General features: G+C 43.2%; 1 protein-coding gene across 1 annotated transcript in view; it reads left to right on the top strand.

The window, feature by feature from the left end:
• laptm4b (lysosomal protein transmembrane 4 beta) overlaps nt 1-16,660 on the top strand; it is a 49,002-nt gene that overhangs the window by 15,853 nt on the left and 16,489 nt on the right. The window contains exons 4-5 of the mRNA XM_048528512.2: nt 525-647; nt 6,584-6,682. Of these exons, the coding sequence (XP_048384469.1) occupies nt 525-647; nt 6,584-6,682 (222 nt within the window). The remainder of the gene's footprint in view (nt 1-524; nt 648-6,583; nt 6,683-16,660) is intronic.

The following is a 16,660-nucleotide window of genomic DNA, read 5'->3' as shown; positions in this document are numbered from 1 at the left end:
GAGAATGTTGCTAGAATAATCCTCCAGAGGCCCAGGCTAATGCCCTGACAAAAAGGCTTCGACTCCCAACAAGTCAGCTGATAAAGTTTAAATTCAGCTGATTAGAAAAATACTCATTTCAACCGTGAAGCTCTCATCAGCTGTTGTAAGAATGTATTTTGTTAATTAATGTCCCCAGCTAAAGCCATCAGTAGCTTGGTCTGGTTATTTATTTAATTCCAGTAGTGTGGTTGATCCTATTAATTCTTGACGTGTAACCTGCTAGTGGCCTAGCAAGCTGTTCAGCTGAAGAACATGTTCGGAAGAGGTAAAGAGACCGCTAATCTTTGGCATTGACGCCCTTGTTGTTGAGGGTGGGTCGTGGTATCTTATTGAAGGTGCTGTTAATGCCAGGTCACTCCTACATTGGTACCTATATGAAGCGCCATATTTATCAATTCTAGCGCAAATACATGAAGTGTCTGAGTCAGACTCCCTGTTTTGCAAAACTTAAACATTTTTTTTGTTTCTTCATTGTTTTCCAGCAACTCAGTGCATGGATTGTCCCATTCTTCTGTTACCAGATCTTTGACTTTGCCCTCAATGCCCTTGTAGGAATCAGCGTGGTCATCTATCCAAACTCTATTCAAGACTATCTGCGACAACTGGTATGAAACGTACAATGTTATGAAAAATAACTTAATACTGCAAGAGCAAAGTGATGACAGTGTCCTGAAGCATACAAAATAGGAGCAAGAGAAGGCCATTCGGCCCTTTGAGTCCACTTTATCATTCAATATGAATATGTCTGATCATCCAACCTCGTTCCCTGCTTTCTCCCCATATCTTTTGATCACTTTAGCCCTCAGAACTATATCTAACTCCTTCTTGAAAACAATAAATGTTTTGATTCTTAACTGCTTTCGGTAGAGAATTTCACAGGCTCACCACTCTCTGGGTGAAGATATTTCTCCTCATTTCAGGCCTAAACGGCCCACTCTATATCCATAGATGTGGCCCCTGTTTCTGAACTCCTCCCACTGTCATTGGGAATATCCTTCCTGTATTTACCCTGTCTACTCCTGTTAGAACTTCAGAGGTTTCTATGAGATTTCCCTTCAATCTTCTAAACGGCAGTGAATATAGCCCAAAGCAATCCAGTCTGTCTTCACACAGCAGTCAAGCCATCCCAGGGTAAACCTTTGTTGAAGCCCCTCCATCACCAGAACATCCTTCCTCGATAAGGAGACCAAAACTCCACACAGTATTCGGGGTGTGGTCTTACCAAGGTCCTGTGCAATTTCAGGAAGACCATTCCTACACCTTTACTCACATCCTCCTGCTTTGAAGATAAACATACTATTTTCCCCCTTCACCACCTGCTGCACCTTCTTGCTTACTTTCAGTGCCTGGTGCACAAGGACTCCCAGGTCTTGTTGTCCCTTTCCCAAACTATCACCATTCACATAAGTTTGGTTCCTGCTTTTTGCCATCAAAGTGGACAACCTCACATTTCTCTACATTGTACTTTACCACATCTTTGTGTACTCACTCAACTTGTCTGAATCCCACCGGAGCAGCTCTGCGTCCTCACAGCTCACCGGTCCCTCCCACCCAGTTCTGTGTCATCTGTAAACTTGGAGACACAGGAACAAGGGCCCACTCAGTTGCACACACTTGCTCTTCCTGTCGATTTGCCCATGACTGATCTGGACCTGAATTCCAACTCTGCTCCATACACAGGCCTAACAAAAATCAATTTATTAATTGTCACATTTTCAGTCGACCCCCAACTTCAACAGCTCTTTGCAGGAGGAAATTCCAGATTTCCACTTACCCTTGTGTGTAGAAGTGCTTCCTGATATCACTGATCAGTCTGCTTCTCATTGTCAGGTTATATAATTCTATAGGGGTTAGGACAACCTCTGTCTAAAGGAAATAGTTTCTGTTCTATTTGATCTGCCAAACCCTTTGCTCATTTTGAACAACAAAGTTCGATCACTCCCAAAATATTCAAGGGCATGCAGACTGAGCCTGTACAATCAATTTCTGTAATAGAACCTGTTAGACTCCTGATATCATTCTGATGGCCCGGCACTGCATTAACTCCAAAAGCAGTATATATACTAGTCCCATCCAGGCTGCAATCTACTTCTAATGAGAAAGAGCACTGGAAACAAAGCAAAGCAGGAACAGGGACTGAGTTGGATGATCAGCTGTGATAATATTGAATGGTGGAGCAGGCTTGAAGGGCTGAATGGCCTACTTCAGGTCCTGAGAAAGAACAGATGGATAAGGTAGCTACAGTCAGTTGAAGGAGAGTTCGTGAGGTTCATGTGGTAGATAAGTGTATCCCAGGATGTTGCAGAAAGCTAGGGTAGAGATATTTGTATCATCTGCCACTACGGGTAAGGTGCCAGAGGACTGGAGGGTGGCTGATTATAAAATCATAAAATTCCTACAGTGTGGAAGCCGGCCATTTGGCCAATCGAGTCCAACCAACCCACTGAGGAGAGTCCCACCCAGGCCTGACACCCTACCTATATCTGTGACCCGACATCTCCCATGGCTAATCCACCTAACCTGCACATCTCTGGGCACAATGGGCAATTTAGAATGGCTAACCCACCTCACCTGCACATCCCTGGGCACTATGTCAAGTCTTTATTTAAGAAAGGCTGTAAGGAGAAGCCTGGGAACTATAAATCAGCAAGTCTGACATCAGTGGTGGGTAAGTTGTTGGAGGGGATTCTGAGACAGGATTTATGTGCATGTGGAGAGGGAAGGACTGAATCTGAATAGTCAGCATGGCTTTGTGAGTGAGAAACCGTGTCAGTTTTCATGAGGAAGTGACCAAGAGAATCGATGAGGGCAGAGTAGTAGATACATAAACGTGTACATAAACGTTAGTAAGGTCTTTGACAGGGTTCTGCATGGTAGACTGGTTAGTAAAGTTAGATCACATGGATTTCAGGACGAGCTTGTCAATTGGATACAAAATTAGCTTGATGATGGGAGACAGAGAGTGGTGATGGAGGTCTGTTTTTCAAACTGGAGGCCTGTGACCAGCAGTGTTCCACAGGGATTGGTGCCAGGTCCACTGTTGTTCATCATTTTATAAATGATTTAAATGATATATAAATGATTTAAATGAGAATTTATGAAGTGTGGTTAGTAGGTTTGCGGATGACACCAAAATTAGTGGTATGGTGGACGGTGAAGAAGGTTATCTAAGATTACAAAGGGATCTTGATCAGCTGGATCAATGGGCTGAGAGGCGTGGCAAATAAAGTTTAATTTGGATAAATGTGAGGTGTTGCAATTTGCTAAGAGTAACAGGGTCAGGACTTACACAGTTAATGGTAGGGCCCTGGCTGGTGTTGTCAAGCAAATAGAACACCTTGGGGTTCAGGTGAGTAGCTCTTTGAAAGTTGCATCACAGATAGACAGAGAGGTTAAGAAGGTGTGTAGCACGCATGCCTTTATTGCTCGAACCGTTGAGTAAAGGAGTTGGGACATCATGTTGCAGTTGTACAGGTCACTGGTGAGGCCACTTTTGGAGTACTACATGTTATTCCTCGTCCTGCTATGGGAAGGATATTATTAAATTGGAGAGGGCTCATAAAAGATTTATTGGGGTGTGACCAGGACTGGAGGGTTTGATTTACAGTGAAAGGCCAGATTGACTGAGACTTTCTTTCCTGGAGCATCGGAGATTGAGGGGTAACCTGATAGAGGTTTATTAAATCATGAGGGACATAGATAAGGTGAACAGCAAAGGTCTTCTCCTCAGGTTAAAGGAGATCAAACCTAGAAAGAGGCTAGAGGAGAAAGGGTTAAAAGGGATCTGAGAGCAACTTTTTCACACAGAGGTTGATGGTATCTGGATTGAGCTGCCAGAGGAAGTGTAGAGGCAGGTGCAAATACAATATTTAAAAGACATTGGAACAGGTACATGGATAGGAAAGGTTTAGAAGGATATGGGCCAAATGCAAACAAACGGGACTATTTTAATTTGGGGAAGTTGGTCAGCATGGATGAGTTGAACCAAAGGGTCTGTTTCTGTGCTGTATGACTCTATGACACGAAGTCAGTTGCTTTAACCAGTCGGAGAGAGCTTTATTGTATATTTTTGGTACAAGCACAGAGATCATTTGCCACCTTTCATTGTCCAGAAGCAGTCCCTTTCTCGGGAAGAGCTCAGCTCTTAGTTATTTTGAATCAACCTGTTCAGAGATGTTGTGACAAACCTCCAGGGAGAGTAGAACTTGAATTTCTAAAAACAGGAATGCTACCACTGCACCAGAAGACTCTACATTGAGTGTTATATATTTTCAGCAATGATGGTGTTATACCGTGCCGAGAACTCTAGGAAAGAGGGTGCTTATAGATGACTTTGGAGGCTGACAAGTTAACTTTTTTTCATTTGTAGGCACATCAAAAACCAGATGAGATGATTCTAAGATAAATCCAGTAAAGAATTTCGGGGTTAGATTCTGCAGTTGTATAAAACTTTAGCTGGGCCACATTTGGAGTATTCTGGTCACCACACTAAAGGAAGGATGTGGAGGCTTTGGAGAGGGTATTGCCTGGATGAAAGTGTTTTAGCTAAAAGGTGAAGTTGGACAAACTTGGATTGTTTTTGCTAGAATGTCAGAGGCTGAGGGTGTAACCTGATTGAAGTATATAGAATTATGAGAATCATGGATAGAGTGGATAGTCAGAGTTTCTGTCTCAGGGTAAAAATGCCCCTGGAGGCATAGGTTTAAGGGGAAAGGGAGAAAGTTTAAAGGAGATGTGCAGAGGAACGTTTTTTACACAGAGGGTAGTAGGTGCCTGGAATGCACTACTAGAGAGATGGTAGAAGCAAATACAATGGCAACATTTAAGAGGCATTTGGACTCACACATTAACAGACAGGGATTAGAGGCATAGAGACCATGTGCAGGCAGATTTGAAATAGCATCATGGTGGGCTGAAGGGCCTGTTCCTGTGCTGTACTATTCTATGGTAGCAGAGTGGCAATGTCTTTGGCCCAGTACTCTAAAGACTGAGGCTAATGCTGTGGGAATGTAGCATCAAATCGCAGTCTGATAACTGCTGAAGCTTTTATTTAATGATTAAAATCTGGAATGGGTAACCAGTGTCACACTCACTTCAGTTTCACTTTGATCATTATAAATGACACTTATAGCAAGCATGGAACTACATTCAATTTTGTAGAAACCCAACTGATTTGCTAACTCACTTTGGAAGACCAAATCTGCCACCTTTACCCAGTCTGGGCACACATGACTCCAGACTCAATGTGGTTGACTCTTAACTGCCCACTGGAGTTATGTAGTGAGCTACTGAGTTATAATCATAAAGGCAGCTCACCACCTCCTTCACAAGGGTGATCAGGGATGGGTAACAAATACCAGCATTGCCAGCGATGCCCAAGAATGAATTGAAAAAAGAGGTAGAGGCCTTTGCCCACTGAGTTGTGAGAATGTGGACATCATTACCCAAAAGAATTTGTTAGAAGTAAGTAATACTAAATGCATTTAAGAAAAGAAGAGCAGGTCATATTGGTAAGGGTAGGTCGGGCCATATTGGTAAGGGTAGGTCGGGCCATATTGGTAAGGGTAGGTCGGGCCATATTGGTAAGGGTAGGTCGGGTCATATTGGTAAGGGTAGGTCGGGTCATATTGGTAAGGGTAGGTCGGGTCATATTGGTAAGAGTAGGTCGGGCCATATTGGTAAGGGTAGGTCGGGCCATATTGGTAAGGGTAGGTCGGGTCATATTGGTAAGGGTAGGTCGGGCCATATTGGTAAGGGTAGGTCGGGTCATATTGGTAAGGGTAGGTCGGGCCATATTGGTAAGGGTAGGTCGGGTCATATTGGTAAGGGTAGGTCGGGTCATATTGGTAAGGGTAGGTTGGGTCATATTGGTAAGAGTAGGTCGGGCCATATTGGTAAGGGTAGGTTGGGCCATATTGGTAAGAGTAGGTCGGGTCATATTGGTAAGAGTAGGTCGGGTCATATTGGTAAGGGTAGGTCGGGCCATATTGGTAAGGGTAGGTTGGGCCATATTGGTAAGAGTAGGTCGGGTCATATTGGTAAGGGTAGGTCGGGTCATATTGGTAAGAGTAGGTCGGGTCATATTGGTAAGGGTAGGTCGGGCCATATTGGTAAGGGTAGGTTGGGCCATATTGGTAAGAGTAGGTCGGGCCATATTGGTAAGGGTAGGTCGGGTCATATTGGTAAGGGTAGGTCAGGCCATATTGGTAAGGGTAGGTTGGGCCATATTGGTAAGAGTAGGTCGGGTCATATTGGTAAGGGTAGGTCGGGTCATATTGGTAAGGGTAGGTTCAGACATATTGGTAAAGGTAAGTTGAGTCATATTAGTAAAAGCAGGTAAGGTAATAGAGACATATATATATCACAGTTGAGTCACTTTGGTCCGTACACACAGTCTCAACTTTAGGTTGGTGGGACAGGGATCAGGAGCTGTGGATACACCAGCATAGGTCAGACCTGTTTCTGTGCTGCTTACGCACTAGATTTGTTCATCTCAAAGCAGCTCTGCTAGCATTTATTTTTCACATTATTTTTTTCACAGCCTGCTAATATCCCCTACAGGGAGCATCTTATGTCAATGAACCCAGCATGCCTGGTGTTTGTTGTTCTTTGCTTCATTGGCATCATTCTGGCATTTAAGGTAAGTTTGAGCCTCTCGGTTTATCAGCCTGTTCCTCAGAATGACTGCATGAGCTGTAACAATATGTGATTGATGCCACATACCCTTACTTAAGGTTTTTATATCAGGTCTTCAATCCAGGCAAGTATACCATTGGCAGTGATCGTTGTCGTTTTCATTTTAATCCATCATTTTTATAAATGGCTCATATTATAATTTTCAAGGAAGTAATTTTTTAGCAACATATTCCAGCCAAAAATACCATGGAAAAAGTTGAAAATTGAACAATTCCACCTGCAGAAATTTGTAAAATGTGCATCCACAAGGTGATGTGTTGACTTCAGGTCTAAAAAGGAACATTGGCTGGGTTGCCACACTCTCTTGAAAATTGAACCTCTCACTGTGATCACCAAGTGCTAACTTAAGTAATTAACTGAAAGCTATGAAGGCAGGAGGGTGCAGGAAAGGTTCTTAAGGTTCCAGGAATGTGGAACTTCATAGAAATATAGAAGATAGAAGCAGGAATGGGATATTCGGCCTGCTCCGCCATTTAATGTGATCATGACTGGTCATCGAGGTTAATACCCTAATAATCTCACAATACCCCCATATCCCTTGATGCCATTAGCCACAAGAGCTACATCTACCTCCTTCTTGAAAACACATAATGTTTTGGCCTCAACTACTTTCTGAATTCCACAGGCTCAACACTCTCTAGGTGAAGGAATCTTTCCTCATCTCAGTTTTTGAAAAGCTTATCCATTATTCTTAAACTATGATCTCTGATTATAAATGCCTCTACCATCAGACCACCCTTCCTGTGTCTACCCTGTCTGGGCCATACATAGAAACTATAGGTTTCTATGAGACCCCCCCAACCTCCCACCCCACATCCTTATTCTTCTAAGCGCCACTGAATTCTATCCTAACTGTCTCAGTCTCTGTCCATATGTCAGTCCTGCCATTCCAGGAATCAGTCTGGGAAACCTTCGCTGCGCTCCTCCATAGCAAGAACATTCTTCCACAGATAAGCAAGCCAAAACAGCACACAATACTCAAGTTGTGGCCTCACCAGTGCCCTGTGTAATTGCAATAAGAAATCCATACCTACTTCAGAGATGGTAGGAACTGCCGATGCTGGAGCCTAAGATAACACAGTATGTTGAGCTGGAGGAACACAGCAGGCCAGTCAGCATCAGAGGAGCAGGAAAGCTGACGTTTCGAGCCTGGACCCCTCTTCAAATGCTGATGCTGCCTGGCCTGCTGTATTCCTCCAGCTCCACACCTTATCTACGTCACTTACTTGGATCTTATTGGAGAAGTTGGGCCTGTTTGCTTTGGATTAGAGATTTGATGAAAGAGCTCAATATTTCTGGATGGAGTAGACAGGGAGAAAGTTTTCTTATGGTGGAAGGAATGAGAACGTAGGGGCACAGATTTAAGGTAAAAAGGGAAGGAAATGGTAACATGGGGGGATGCATTCTCACGCAGCGAGTGGTCAGAATCGGGAATGTGCTGCCATAGAGTGTGCAGATTCAATCGAGGACTTCAAGAAGAAATTCACTTATTATCTGATAAGGAGGACTGCGCAGTTAGGGAGAGAATGACATGAGGTGCATTGCTCATTTTGAGAGCAGGCACAGGCAAAGTGTGCCAAATAGCTGCCTTCTGTGGAATTTCAATTTCACTCCATTTTCAGTTTCAAAATCAATAAATTTCAAGATAAGGAGGCATATTTTTGAGTTAAGAGGAGAAAGATTAAAAAAGGAACGAGGGGCAATTGTTTTAAACAGAGAATGGTTTGTACGTAGAATGAACGTCCTGAGAAAGTGGTGGATGCAGATACCGTTACAATGTTTAAAAGACACTTAAATAAATACATGAATAGGAAAGGTTTAGAGGCATATGATCCAAGCACAGGCAGGTGGGACTAGTTTAGTTTGGGATTATAGTTGGCATGGACTGGTTGGACAAAGGAAATCATCAGATGCTATTCCCGCCAGCTCCAGCAAGATGTCACCACCAGACACATATTCCCCTCCCCTCCCTTGAACCCATTCTGCAGGGACCGCTCCCTCTGGGACACCCTGGTCCACACTTCCATCACCCTCAACACCTCCCCACAGCTCTACGGCACCTTCCCCTGTAACCGGCGAAGGTACAACACCTGCCCATTTGCCTCCTCCCTCCCCAGTATCCAAGGGCCCAAAACATATCTTCCAGGAGAAGCAACACTTTACCTGCACTCCCCAGAATCTAGTCCACTGCATTCGCTGCTCACAATGTGGTCTCCTCTACACTGGGGAAGCGAAGCGTAGACTTGGCAACCACTTTGCAGAACATCTACATTCTGCTGTCAAAAAAGACCCTGAACTACCTGTTGCCTGCCACTTCAATGCACCACCCTGCTCCCTGGCCAACATCTCTGTCTTTGGCTTGCTACAGTATTCCAGCGAAGCCCAATGCAAGCTGGAGGAACAACACCTCATTTTCCTCTTGGGGACCCTACAGCCCTCCGGACTCAATATTGAGTTCAATAATTTTAGGGCCTAAACTCTCCCATGTCCCAGCACCCCCACCCCACACGCCAGGCCTTGTTACCACACAGCCTGCCATTACACACCCCCTGTTGTTAGTCACTAACAGTCCCCATTAACAACTATTCACCCTCCCAGCCTGATCGTTAGCAACTCCTTGTCTGTCCAACTGTCTTTCTTTCTCTTTAGGCTCTATCCTATCGTTTACTCCCTCCCCCACCCACCTCCCTGTTTTCTGCAAATAAACTGACATTTTCCCAGCCACTATCAGTTCTGAGGAAGGGTCACTGTTTTCTCCTCCACAGATGCTGCCAGACCTGCTGAGCTTTTCCAGCAACTTTGTTTTTGTTATTGTTGTGGTTGGACAAAGGGTCTGTTTCCAAAGCTGTATGACTGTAACATTTCTCTGCTTCTGATCAGAAAGTGATAGTGCAGTACATGCCCAATCTCTCAAGTACATCTGGAACTTTCCTGATTCTCTTTTTGACCATTTCCTACTAATATAGACAGCAGAGAGAATACCTGAGATAATAAAATGTGGAGCTGGATGAACACAGCAGGCCAAGCAGCATCTCAGGAGCACATTTCTCAAACCCATCAGAGCTTTGACACAGCTCTATTGCCCCATCATCAGAGCATTGTGAATCTAACGCCCAGCCCAGGACATGAGCACATAATCCGAAGAGCTCTGCCCCTGCATTACTGAGGGACTGCAGCATTAGCAGATTTTGTTGATGGCACCAATGAACGTGCCTTTAGACTGATTTATACGCGGACATATGGACCAAATAAACAGATTACTGCCTGACTAAATTTTGATGTGAGTGAACGTTCGATATATGTGAAAAACATTCCTTCTTTTTTAATCCATACTTGGAATGTGTCTAAGCAAAAATTTGTTATCTGGAAGCCTGAGAGAAGGACAAAGTCAGAAGTCACACGACACCAGTTTATAGCCCAACAGGTTTATTTGAAAAAGGTAGTTATTAACACCTGAAGAAAGATTGAGGCTCTGAAAGCTTGTGATTTCAAAGAAACCTGATGTACTATAACCTGGTGTAGTGTCTCTTCTGACTTTTACCATCCCAGTCCAACACTGGCACCTTTACACCATGAGAAGAGACAGTGGTGATGAGCTGCTCGGTGCTCTCTGGTGGATATGTTGGATTATATGATGCTAGTGCTGACTGAGTGCAAGAGATCCTCTTCAAGGCCATTTGCCTGCGGTCTGAAGAAAGTTATTCTAGTCTTGCATAAATTATTTTAAGACAGCTGGAATTTTATATCTGGTGAAGAAAATGATGTATTGGGGATGTTTGAGGACAAGAAATTCCAATGCACGAGACTAAGCATTGAAGCAGACTCTCAACGCTTTGATTGCTTTCATTAGGGGAAAGGTGATGAAGATGAGACATAACACAGGGTTTTGGAGATTGCTTAGAAATTTAGATAGAAGTGGGTGCTTTTAATTCGATATTGAGCCCAAGACTAAAATATGTAGGGATGAACTTAACAAGTTTCAAATAAAACGAAATATCAACATTTTTATACAGTGCTCAGCTCTTTCGACACTGAACTCAGGTAGCTTTCAATGTTAACTGGTGCCTTTTAAAAAGCGGGAAGGCAAATGTTTGGTTAAGAGAAGGATTCTGGTGTCTAAAAATGAAGAATACAATAAAGATAAAGGAATATTGTGCGGTATTTTGTGGTTCCTGAACAGGACATTCACATACTATTGGCAGCAAATTAAGACGTTAACAGTTAAGACCATAAGAGCAAAAAAGAATGCTGGAGAAACTCTGAGTTTGTGGAGAAAGGAACAGGGTTAGTACGAACAAGAAATAAGAGTAGGGGTAGTGTCACGTACGAACAAGAAACAAGAGTAGGCCACTCGGCCCTTCGAGCCTGCTCTGCTGTTTAATCTGATCTAATTTTAACCTTAACATTCCTGCATAATCCTGATAATCTCTTATTCTCTTGGTAACAAAAAAATGATCTACCTCTGCCTTAAAAGTATTTGGAGATTTTGTGTGCATTACCTTTTGGAATACCACAATCTGCTGAGAGAAAAAAATGTTTCCTCATCCCTGTTTAAATGGGTGCCTATTTATTTTTAAACTATGCTCCCTCAACACATGCCCCCACCCCCAGTTCTAGAAGAATTTCAAGGTGCCTCAATCTTCAGAAGTGAATCTTTACAATTCTTGATAAGCATTTATGTGTGAGAGATGCACATTACAAAGAAACGCTTCCTTAACCAAGTGCCAACACCCTCAGTCTTGCTCCTCTGAATGGATTCACAATTCCCCATTTGGTTCCCACTGCATGCATTCAACTAAATTCTACTAACACACAATTTTGCACTGAAAGGCATACCCCTCCCAGCTCCTTTCTTTTAGTCATTCCTCATGCAAACCATATTATTTCTGAATATTCTCCCACTCAATTAAAACAATTTTAGAGATATATGTTCCATTGGCAGATAACTCCTTAAAAATATCACCCCCTAAACTTAGACAACAAGGTTCGGGTCCAGACCCGAAACATCAGCTTTCCTGCCTCTCTGATGCTGCCTGGCCTGCTGTGTGCATCCAGCTCTACACTTTGTTGTCTCAGATTCTCCAGCATCGGCAGTTCCTACTATCACCTAAACTGAAGTACTTTTACATTCAGACATAAGGAGCAAAGATGCGGCTTTCTGTCTGACTAGATTTCGACGTGAGTGAATGCCCTCTCTACACAAACAAATATTCCTTTGTTAATCCATGCGTGGCATGTGGCTAGGTTAATGATGGATTAAAGGGGAGGAGGAAATGCAGAGGATGTGCTTTTGTTTGTCAGATTATGAATGGAAACGGAGCAGAAATACTACTGCAGCTTTCTAAGATCAAATAACACAATTCTGTGTATTTTGAACTGGAGTTTCTTCCTGCTTTTTACAAAGTGCAGTTTTCTTCTTCGTACCTGTCATAACAGGAGGTTTTTACTTTAGGATTTGAAAATATTTATATATATATAAAAGTTAGGAGGTGCCAAAGAAAATTAATAGTCAATGGATTAAGCTGCTGTTCAAGGATTTGGAATCAATGCCAGTCATAGAGTAATATTGTCATTGGCTGCATTTAGATACTTTTTACTCTAGGTAACTGGACTCTCTTACAGTCATTCCATTCCTGTGTCAGGATGTGAAGGTTAGTGTTGTCTGTCTGAACGCAATGATTTTAACAGATTGGAATTGAAATCAAATGGCAGCAGTGATCGATCCACCAGAGCTGGGATTGGAAATTTATGCAGAAGAAAACGTGATATGAAAATCAATCCCGGAAAGATTAGAAATCTAAACAATAAGTGTTTGTGATATGAAAAACAAAAGTACTGCTCTAAATCAGAAACAAAAACACAAGTTTCTGGAAAAGTTCAACAGGTCTGGCAGCATCTATGAAGAGAAATCAGAGGGTTAGATAGGGTGGATAGGGAGAGCCTTTTTCCTAGGATGGTGACTGCGAGCACGAGGGGGCATAGCTTTAAATTGAGGGGTGAAAGATATAGGACAGATGTCAGAGGTAGTTTCTTTACTCAGAGAGTAGTAAGGGAATGGAACGCTTTGCCTGCAACGGTAGTAGATTCGCCAACTTTAAGTACATTTAAGTCGTCATTGGACAAGCATATGGACGTACATGGAGTAGTGTAGGTTAGATGGGCTTCAGATTGGTATGACAGGTCGGCACAACATCGAAGGCCAAAGGGCCTGTACTGTGCTGTAATGTTCTGTGTTCTAGGTCCAGTGAGGACCATGAAAGGACTGTGAGAAACACTACACAGGCCAAACTGGAAGAAAACTGACAATAAGGATACACGAACACCAGCTCGCTATCAAGAGACATGACCAATTCTCTCTAGTTTCAGTAGACACAGACAAAGAAGGACACAAATTTGACTGGGGCAACACATCCATAATAGCACAAGCCAAGCAGAGACATGCCAGGGAATTCCTGGGGGCCTGGCATTCCATTTGGAACTCCATCAATATACACATTGAACCGGGCCTGCTGTATAGACCACTGAAAACCAGAATGGAGAGTAATGCCAGCCACCCCAGCAAACCGAGGCAAATAAATAACAAGAGGGACAGAACACCAACGCCTCACCAAGGTGCACTGATGATGTTACCGAGCAGGGGGACAAAATGTCTGCAACCAAACACACTGGCCTGGCGAGCAAGTCTACAACCTCATCCACAACCGAGCTACACGTCTTCTCAAAAAACTTTGAATAGTTGGGTTCTCTCAGAGCGTTGTGAATCTGTGGAATTCTTTAACATAAAGGGTTGTGAGGGCTGGGTCGTGAAGTATATTCAAGACTGAGATCGACAGATTTTTAATCATTAAGGGGAATCAAGGGTTATGGGGAAAAGGCAGGAAAGTGGAGCTGAGGATTATCAGATCAGCTGTGATCGCATTGAATAACAGAGCAGACTTGATGGGCTGAATGGCTTACTTCTGCTCCTAAGTCTTATGGTCTTATGGCTGACAGAGCAATTCATTTGCATGTGGAAGATGCAGCCTACATTCACACATAGGACCTGGCTCTCTGGAGGCAAAAGAATTTGTCTACATCTTGCATCTTTACCATTGAGGGTGACATTGTGTCGATATAGTAAAATATAAAATGTGTGTTTGGAGATGTGGCTCCTGGATTGGGCTGGTCAGCCACACAAGGACTCACAGAATCAGAGTCTACCTGCTGGTCTGAGCTTAGTCTGCTAAGATGGATAGCTAACAGTTTCTGCTGTAGCTCTGTGCAATGTACAGTGCAACCAATCAGCACCCTCTTTGCCTACTATATAAATTGGTGTTCCCTTTGTACGTTTGGTTTCTTGCGTCCCAATCCTGATGAATGTAAGATAGAAAGCTTTGACTATGTGTCAATGTTGAAATCTTCAAAAAAAATCGAAAAATGGAATGAAAGCAGATCACAGAATTCGTACAGTTTCGAAGGAGATACACAATAAGGTGGTTGGCATCCGAGAAAGAACAGTTTCAGCAGAAATATTTCATGGTCTGATGAAGATGAACTAGTTGCCAATTACTATTACCTCAATAGGAGAATAAGAATTGCTAGACAAAGACCAGGGTCATCATGCACAATTAGTCTTATGATACAACAAGAATTGAGTTGTTGATTAAATCCCAGCAGTCAACCTTTATCATTTAGTCTACAACAGACTGATATGGAAAGAGATAACAAGGTGTAGAGCTGGATGAACACAGCAGGCCAAGCAGCATCAGAGGAGCAGGAAGGCTGATGCTTCAGGCCTCAACAGTAGCTTTCCTGCTCCTCTGATGCTGCTTACCTGCTGTGTTCATCCAGCTCTACACCTTGTTATCTCAGATTCTCCAGCTTCTGCAGTTCCTACTATCTCTGAAACAACGATATGGATAGACATTGTTTTAGTTATGTGTTCATCAGCTTTGATAACCTCCTACCAGACCTCAAGGCATTTCTTCAAACTCTTGCTCCAAGCTTCCGACAGACTCTCTATCACATGGCTAGGGAGGTCACATTTATGTCACAGCATACAAGGCTTTGGTGAGACCACACCTTGAATATTGGTCTCCTATTCTGAGGAAGAGGGTTCTTGCTATTGAGGGAGCCCAGCAAAGGTTCACCAGACTGATTCCCGGGATAGCAGGACTGACATATGAGGAAAGACTAGATTGACTGGGCTTGTACTCACTGGAATTTAGAAGGGCAAGGGAAGATCTCTTAGAAACATACAAAATCCTAATGGGACTGGACAGGCCAGATGCAGGAAGAATGTTCCTGATATTGGGGAAGTCGAGAACTTGGGGTCATAGTCTCAGAATAAGGGATAAACCATTCAGGACTGAGATGAGGAAGTTTCTTCACTCAGAGTTGCTGTGGAATTCTCTCCCACAGGAAGCTGTTAGGGCCGCAGATCATTATGTATATTTGATAAGGTGCTGGATGTGGTCCTTGTGTCTAAAGGGATCAAGGGGAATGGAGTGAAAGTGGGAATAGGAAACTGAGATTGCACCATCAGCCATAATCATATCCACCAGCAATATAAAACTAGGGGAAGCTCTTTATTTCTCTAGAAAGCAATCATCATCTGTTTTATTTTGCAATTCACTATTCTAGAGGATGCCAGGACATTAAGTAAGTTTAGTGAGGAGATAGATGGATTTTTTTATTAGTGATAGGTGGAAGGATGATGGAGACTGGGCTGGAAAAAGAATTGATGCTAAGATGAGATCAGCCTTGATCATACTAAATGTTGGAGCAGGTTCGAGGGGCTGAATGGCCTACTCCTGTTCCTAAAGCTTATGTTCCTAATGATATTTAAGTGTGAGGTAAAGTCAGTGGTCGCAGTGGATCATAGACTGTTCTCTCATTAGAAAGAGATGACTGTGGTGAGTTTAACTTGAGGTTAACCATGCTTTAGGTAAGGGAAGAGTTTGAGAAGATGGAACCTTCAAAAGCCCACATCATACCAGTCTCAGTTTAGCTTCCCATGGAGCTGGTATGTGGAATGACAGCAGACATGATGGACTGAATGGCATCCTTCTGCACCATGCCAATTCGGTAAATCCATTTGCGGCTGTGAGTCACAGCTGGAGGAGACTTTGCTGCCAGTCTTTTGATGATTTATGCATCAAACCTGCCTCACTTACTGAGCTGCAGCATTGGAATGCTGTGAGGGGCGTGTAGAAGGAAGGAAAGTGATCCCGCACTCTAGATCCCACTCATCCCCAGTGTTCCCAACAAGCTGTAAGCCAGAAGTTGGCATGTACAAGTCCCACTGCAGAATTTCTCAGCTCCTTAAACAGTCATTGCCCTGAAATCAAGGTGGGGGTGTCCATAATCAGTGGAAGCATTGATTTTGGGTAAGATTAGAGGGGATTTGAGGAGGAACGCTTCCACCTGAAAAGTGCATCGTGATAATCTGAAACTCAGTGCCTAAAAGGGGGATGAAACCTCGATAGCACGTTTAAAAGTCCTGCAATATTCACTTGGAGTTCTGCAATGTTAGAACTAGGAGCTGTAAAGTGGGATTAGGCTGGAGGGTTATCTGTTAGCCAGGCCAGACATGACAGGACGAATAGCCTCACTTCGAGCTGTCAATTTCTATGACCCCTCTGAGCCTATTCAGCAGCCTTCCTTCAGGATCTGCATAATTAACAATGTGAAGAGAATTTAGACCCAATCCATTCATCTTTCCATGACTGGATAATACCTTTGGTATTAACTCTATCTCTATCTCCAATTCCCAGCTCAAATTGGATTTCTGCCCATGATGTCAGGCTAATCTTCATACTTTGAAAATCAGGCTAGTACTTTCGCCTTAGCACCACCACAGTACAGAATCTGAGCAGCATTTTGAATTACTGTTAAATTCATCCAAACCTTTTTTTTATCCAATGTGGAATCTTGAGGTAAA

This window comes from Stegostoma tigrinum, chromosome 5, assembly GCF_030684315.1.
Source record: "Stegostoma tigrinum isolate sSteTig4 chromosome 5, sSteTig4.hap1, whole genome shotgun sequence".
Classification (NCBI taxonomy): Eukaryota; Metazoa; Chordata; class Chondrichthyes; order Orectolobiformes; family Stegostomatidae; genus Stegostoma; species Stegostoma tigrinum.
This window is presented reverse-complemented; position numbering and strand designations above follow the sequence as displayed.